Source organism: Aspergillus fischeri, genomic scaffold (genome assembly GCF_000149645.3).
Source record: "Aspergillus fischeri NRRL 181 1099437636251 genomic scaffold, whole genome shotgun sequence".
Lineage (NCBI taxonomy): Eukaryota > Fungi > Ascomycota > Eurotiomycetes > Eurotiales > Aspergillaceae > Aspergillus > Aspergillus fischeri.
In genome coordinates this window covers 43,517-51,173 of record NW_001509769.1, presented here as the reverse complement: position 1 = coordinate 51,173, position 7,657 = coordinate 43,517, and the positions used below count along the sequence as shown (strand labels likewise).

Sequence of the window (7,657 nt, the reverse complement as noted above, 5' to 3'; positions counted from 1 at the left end):
TTGCCGTAGACCCCCTCATGCCCGGGGAGCCACTGCAGCCGCACCCGCCACCCGTCAGCGCGCAGGTGATCCAGTAGCCTGACGATCTGCCTGATGTAGAACTGCCCGGAGGAGCCCTTTGGCTCCGCGCTGGCCCGTATGGCGGCTTGGTTGTCCGTGAAGATGGTGATCTGGCGCTCCCTCTGGGGGTTCAGAAATTGGGTGACAGGGCTCTCCGCGCGCGCAGTTAGATGTAGGGCCATCTCCACGCCGCAAAGCTCCGCTGCGTAAACTGTATGTGAGTCCAGCGAGCCGAGCCGGCACGCCCGGCTCCCCAGCGGCGATACCACCGCCGCGCCGACCCCTTTGTCGGTCCCGCTCCCGTCTGTGTAGGCGATGATTGTGCTTGGGCCGCAGACCCCGGCGAGCACCTTGCGGTGCTCCCCTAGGGCCTGCTCCCGGGTTTCTGCAATCGCGATGTCAGGCGGCTGCCACCAGGGGCTGACCACAAACGGCTCGATCGTTTCGATATCGGTAGGAGAGACACCGAGCTGGCCCCGAAGCCGACGCTCCAGGCGCTCCAGCGGGGAAGTCAGGGGGTCCCTATCAGGGTCCGCATACCGCGAGCCCGCCGGCCTGCGGCCTAATGAGCGTATGGCATGCAATTCGCGGCGCAATGGTGATGTCATCAGCCGAGCACACGCCTCCTCCGCCGTACGGGCGAGATTCAGCATCGCCGGCGGCACGTCAAGGCAGACCTCCAGGGCCGCGCGGGCTGTTGTGCGAAAGGCACCGGCGATGCGGTACAGGGCCTGATGCTGGATTGATTCCATTGCCTTGCGGACTGCTGTTTCGGCACCTTTAAAGCCGAAGCCCCCCCGGATATACCAGGTTGAGCACGCGTACGCGATCTGCGGCCATAGCACTGCGGTGTACAGGCGAACATCAATAATGATAGTGCCAAGCAATGCATTTCGAATCTGATTGGAGATTTGGTCATCAACCACTGATGTGGGGGTATCGAGGTCTTTCTTCTTTGACTTGCCCATTGCGAAATCTAACCCGGGTTAGATTGCAGAGATGTAGTTAGAAGAAGTCAAGGAACTCTGTAGACAGTATGAAATACCAAATCTAACTTAAGTTAGATTTGAGTAAATGAACCAAAATCAATCGTAACCTAAGAAAAAGATGAAGTAGGGGGTGTCTGTACATATGTAAAAATAAATAAGAAGGAGAGTTTGATTTGAGTATAGAGAATCATAAGATATTATTATATAAGTATGCTTGCCTATTGTTCTATAACTACAGCTTATTGATAACTTAATTTGAATAGAAGTGAATGTGTTGCGTGTGTTGTGGATCATAGTGTGTTCTTTATTCAAGACTTTGACTTCCAAGTGTTCGAGAAATATATATTCAATATTCACTAATCACTATAAGTTCGAAATTCAAATACAATCATAGCAAATAAGGTCACCTTCGTAAAATCAATGCAGAATTCTAACCTGAGTTAGATTCTGAATATTACATTGCCTGCACGATGATTATACTCGAAGTTTAGCCTTAATATTATAATGATTCTATAGTTATATGTTGAAATGTTCATTATCTTTATTACAATATTAGTATGGTTTTACGCATTGAATATTACTTGGTGGGTTCATGGGCCCAACCCAGCCCATACTAACTAGATTAAGTAGGCGGAGAATAACCACCTTGGCAGAATAAAACCCAGCGGGTTCTGGGTGGCTGAACCCGCTGGGTTCTGGGCTGGGTTCGGGCCCTAGAAATCCCGAACCCGAACCCGGCGGGTTGGGTTCGAAAGATGGGAGAACCCGGCCCAACCCGCGAAAATAACAACCCTAAATAAAATACTTAGCTAATAGATAAGATACTAGAAATTATTACCTATAAAGTAGACATAGGAGTAACTTACCTAATTCCTACTAAAATAAATAAATAACCTAAAGATACTAGTATGCTATATATTATAGAAGTATATAGATGCTAGGCAGCTAGAAGCATAGATAGTAGCTAACTTTATAGTATACCTAGAGTAATAGGAATCCTAGCTTAGTATTAGCTATACTAATAAGTAGTAAAAAGTATAGCTTTAGATAAAGCTATACCTTAATATCTAAAGTAAGATCTTAATCTACTAGATTATAGAAGATATCTCTTATACTAGCTATATAAATAAAGCTATAGCTATTAAAAGAGAACTAACTAAATATAATAAATATAAGAGCTATATACCCTAAAGAGTAGATATACCTACTTATAGTAGATACTAAGGAAGAGGTAGAGGCCTAGATTTAAAGAAGTATAGCTTTTATAACTAAAAAGAGTATAACCCTAGAGAGGGTAAGAGTACTATTAAGTACTATAACTATAGTAGTAAGGGCTATATAGTGGCTAAATACCTAAAGTATATAAAGTATAATATAGAATTAAAAAACTAGATAGTCTAGTAATATATATAGTAGTAGTACTAGGCCTAAGTAAGGGAACTATAGATATTATATTCTTAATACTTAATATAAAGATAGCTATAGATAAACCTACTAAAGATATAGTTAGGAAGAATATTAACTTACTCCTAGATATAGGAGTATAGGAAAACTTTATTAGCTAATACTAGGTAAAGAAGAACCTGCTACTATAAGTAATAGGTATATCTTACTAGATTAAGGTAATTAATAGCTAGAAGGTGATGTTATATAGGAGATATCATCTCTATATTATAGTAATAGATGTATAGGGAATAGCCTAGAGTATTAAAATAGAATTCTATATAGTAGATATACTAGAATATAATTTTATCTTAGGATGGCTATAGCTAGTAGTAGTAAATCTAATAATTAATTTTATATAATATATATAGGAATATTAGGCTAATAAAGATCTAGCTAATATACTAAAGATAGAAATTATATTACTTAATAAATATATAGAGGGCATTCTTGTAGGTAATATAATATTTATTATCTATCTATAAGAGATAGTAGATTGAGAAGTACTCTTACTCTTTATCTTATTAGTAAGTAAATTAGTACTTCTAGAATAGTATTATAAGTTTATAGATATCTTCTTAGATAAGGAAGCTAATATACTTATACCTAATATAAAGTATAACTATACTATTAAGCTAGAGCTAGGGAAGTAACCCCTATTTAGGCTAATCTATAACCTTTCTACTATAGAGCTAAAGGTCTTAAAGATATATATTAAAAAAGCACTAGAGAAAGGGTAGATATAATAATCTAAGAGCTTTATAGAAGCACCTATCCTCTTTATACTAAAGAAAGATAGTAGCCTATAATTATATATTAACTATTAGGGCCTAAATATTATTATTATTAAGAATTACTACCTACTACCCTTAATTAGTAAGATGCTAGATAGGCTATTAGGAGTAAAGATCTTTATATAGCTAGACCTATATAATATATACTATTATATCTAGATTAAACTAGGTAATAAGTAGAAGACTATATTCTAAATATAATATAGGTACTATAAATACTAGGTAATACCTTTTAGACTAGTTAATATATTAGTAACTTTCTAGGCTTATATTAATAGTATACTAAGTAATCTACTTAATATATACTATATTATCTACCTAGATAATATATTAATCTACTCCTAGAGTAAGGAGGAGTATAAAAGATATATATAAGTAGTTTTATAGTAACTATAGAAGGCTAAGTTATATACTAAGCTTAGTAAATATACTTTCTATATAGAAGAGGTAGACTTCCTAGGCTTTATAATTAGAATCTATAGAGTATACATAGAACCTAAATAAGTTAAAATTATTAAGGAATAGCTAATACTATATAATATAAGGGAGATATAAGTCTTCCTAGGATTTATAAACTTTTATTATAGATTTATTAAGAAATACTTATAGATTACTACACCCCTATTAGAGCTGATAAAGAAAGATAATAAAATTATATAATTTATACTAATATAAGAAGTATTATAAGTATTTAAAGAGCTAAAGTAATACTTTATAACTATATTAATACTATAGTATTTTAACCTAGAATTATAGATTTAACTATAGATAGATATATTAAAATAGGTAATAGCTAGTATACAAATTGATACAATGGATTAAGCAAAAATTCTTGGGTCTCACGCATTTGCTGAAGGCGAGCAGCGAAGTGTCAGATGAAGAGGAGGGAGTGGCGCTGACCCCAGCTGTCGCAGTGAGGGATGCAGGACTGCTTGACAGGGTAGGAGGGTTATAATACTTGGTGCATATAAGCAGCGGAGCGAGACGTTCCTTTGCTGTGTTCCACGAGCTGCTTAACTGGTTCTTGAGCCTGGTTTTGTGTCCATCAGTCTTCGTGATAGCTAGTCAAAGTTTACGAGAGAGCTCCTGAGCATCACATTCGCCCAGTACAACTCGAATGGTTGGATAGTGCTGTAGACAGGCGAGGTAGCTCTGGGTAACAATTCACCAGCATCACTAAATTTTGATCCAGTGTTACTTCTTTGGAGCCATGCCAAGATTTATGAGGAGAGAGGCATCCACAACAGCCTGTAAAACTTGTTGGTCTAATATTTTGGAGAAAAGCCGTCAGTTGCGACCACTAGAAAATCTTGAAACGTGTAGTCCCCTGTGCCACCGCCACTACGCAACTTCTCCATGGCTTTTTCTCTCTCCAAATCTATTTCCTTGCGAACCTCAAGAGATTCCTGTGCAGTCATGGGCAAGACTTGCGTCTGCAGACGTAGCGTATCCATGACCTCCGGCAGTGGTGCTCCATGAAGATTATTGGACATCTCCCTTGCCTTGGGCCACCAGTCATGCTGCTGAGGCGGAACGTTCCTGGTGGAGCAGATTCGGTAGTGAGGATCAACTAGGTGAATCGTAATATACCGAAGGTGGCCTGGTCTCGAAGAATCAAGGAGCGAGAATGGTTCGGCCTTGTAACGTAAGGTGTTGGGCCAGGCGAGTAACCGGCCATTGCTGGTAGTGGCAATGGAACCTAGATCCTGAAGGGCTTGCGGAGATGGAGGTGGTCTCGCAAAGTAGTCCCAGTGTGGGATATCCCAAGCCAGCTCGATCTTGTTCGGATGAAACAAATTGAACTCGTATTCATTCATGCGGGCCTCTTGTTGAAAGGAGATCCGGGCCCCTCCGATGTTCTCAACATCATAGTAGCACAGAGCAGTCGCCACAATCCGCTCGTTCAACATACCGGCTACTTGGAAGTCGGAGACTCCCTCGTAGGAAGGTCTCTCTGGTGTCACATCAACGCTAGACACTTTGAAAATGACCTGAAGCCCATCCCCAATACCTGACAAGTTGACGCTGTAGTACTCATGGTCAGGAATTGGGTCAAAAGGCTGGTTAGGCTCAGAGACGTTCACACGATGCATCACCGGCCGACTGGTGTTTTTTCCTCGCTTCCATTCCTCGTATGTGAAACTAATGCCTGGCTCGGGAAGTTCAAAGATATTCCTACGGCGAAACTTCTCCTCCACAGCTTTTAGCAGAGTTTTGGGCGAATTCCACTGTTCATCCGTCAAGCTGCCGAGAATATCGGGGGGAAATTCGTCTGGCATGTTGTTCACACGAAGGCCCTTCAGGTTGTCGTATTCGGGGAGGGCAAGGTAAGACTTGACTTTAGCACAGAGCTCACTCCACTGTTGGTCGGTGAAGGCTGATCTTCGAGAGCGGTACAACTCGAACAGATCATTCCGCTTCTGAATTGCTTCCTCTTTGTGACGCTGGGGTATATCATATGTACGAATCCGCATTGGCTTTCTTCCTTGGTTTCCGATAACCAATGCCTCATTCCAGAGCGGAATCACTTGAGCAAGAAGTTCTTCAAGCGCTTCGTATGCTCCATTCTGGGTCCAAGGAAGGTTATTGATGTAAGAACTAATCCTCGGGCGCCTAGGTCCGTCCGGGAATTCCACTTCGCAAGGAAGCCACTGAAACTTGTCAGAGAAGAACGATACTTTTGTTTCTCCTCGCTCATCGTCTCTATGGCCATATGGGTTTTCATAGTCAGTTTTTGGTGTGAGAAAATCAAATGAATCCTCAGGGGGTATCGTCGGGCGAGGAAGTTTTCGAACGCTGGTTTGAGGCGAGGGCCCGGCAGGATCAAGCCAGTGTCGTCCGCCATCAACAAGGACCTGAGTCCTTTCGTATACCAAGGGATATAATGATGGATCGACCAGATGGCGTAGCGGACTGGATTTGCCCGATTCACCAAATGAAGGTGTCCGGTCGTCAAGCAGTGGTTGCAATCGCTGTCGTAATTTTTGCAGCAGACTAGATGGCACTAATGTGTCTGATTTGGCAACAGGTGAGTCGCCGTCTTTGATAATAACGTAACCCGTCCTCTTGGACTCCTGGGCTTTATCTTTTAGCTCGGCCAGACACCATTCCCACGCCCTTGGAGTGAGATCGAACGTGGAAAAGGCCTTTTGCTGCCATTGTTCCCTTATTGGCACATCCGATTCGATAGAATCTTCCCAGCCAGGCTGTTCCGTGACATACTCCATGAAATGAAGCATCGACATTTCAGGCTTTGTCAACCGCGGATCCCGCCGCCAGTCGGCCACCCCATATGCGAAACGCTGACCGACGGGTAGCTCATATTCCAAAGGAATTCCATTTATCCCAGGGACACGTAGCGGGCCGTCGCTACGGTTGCTGAGTTCAAAATGCATCCTGCGCCAAGAGAGGCTGGTCATAGGCCGGGAGAAGCAGCGCCTCAAGGCAGTTGCGCGTCCCTGCTGCGACAATGCAATTCGAGAAAATGGCGTTGTCATTTGTCTCAACTCTTGAAGAGCAGGAGTAGACAACAGCAAATGTTACAGAGTAGGGATCAAAGAACTACTACTTGTGCTGGGCCTGACGGTTGGGTTTTCGAAGGCAAACCAGGGACAATGAAAACAGGCTTCGAGTGAGAACAGTGCTAAATAAGACAGGTGGCCCAGGTAGGTATTAACCGTATTATTCAAGTAAACGAGCGTATCGGTACCGGTATTGTAAAGGTACGTTAATTTCAATGGGCGTCAATATCTAACCAAGCAATACCAAGGAGACTCGGAAAGCTTCTCTAGTTCTTGGACGGATCCAGTATTTAATGAATGTCTTACTTTAGTGCGATGGCTTCAACATAGTTCAGGGTCTCGATTGCTCCCCTAAACCAACGCAATTTACGCGATCAGCCGATAAGTCCCCCATTGGCCCGGGATGGAAACTCACGGTCTCGGATGTAATCCAAGACAAGACCGTTAGTGACTAGGTCGTCTAGCTTCTATATACTACCACTACTAGTACCAATGTTGTGATTCACACGTTTCCATGTCTGAACTTGCGGAAGAATAGAGCGATTTCTATATTTTCGCTAGTGATCAAAATGGAGGTATGACCGGCGCTATCAACCTACGCTCCGAAGTCGCATGTGAGAGCAGTGATATCGAGAGGCTAAGAGTGATGCTAGTACATAATTTCCGGCAAGCTGTGCGAAAATATGCTCCTTATCGCACTACAATATTTCCGAAATTAGACAATGCAAGGTACCAGACTTGACAAATGAAGTCCCACATTGGAGGAATCTCGACGGCTTACTCCGTACGTCCGGAGCATCCCGTACGGGACTATCTCCATGATGGGGATCGAACTGTAAGCGAAGAAAGT

General features: G+C 42.5%; 1 protein-coding gene across 1 annotated transcript, besides 2 other annotated features; it reads right to left on the bottom strand.

The window, feature by feature from the left end:
- Window positions 1-920: part of a mobile genetic element that runs on past the window's edge.
- Window positions 921-3,052: 2,132 nt separating this feature from the next.
- Window positions 3,053-4,006: a mobile genetic element.
- A 545-nt stretch (window positions 4,007-4,551) lies between these two features.
- On the bottom strand, window positions 4,552-6,681 carry NFIA_024060 (DUF4246 domain-containing protein; the record flags this gene model as incomplete). The annotated part of the gene is made up of 1 exon (XM_001263923.1): window positions 4,552-6,681. One exon carries the CDS (start codon window positions 6,679-6,681, stop codon window positions 4,552-4,554), a length of 2,130 nt encoding a protein of 709 aa, XP_001263924.1.
- Between the last annotated feature and the right edge of the window lie 976 nt (window positions 6,682-7,657).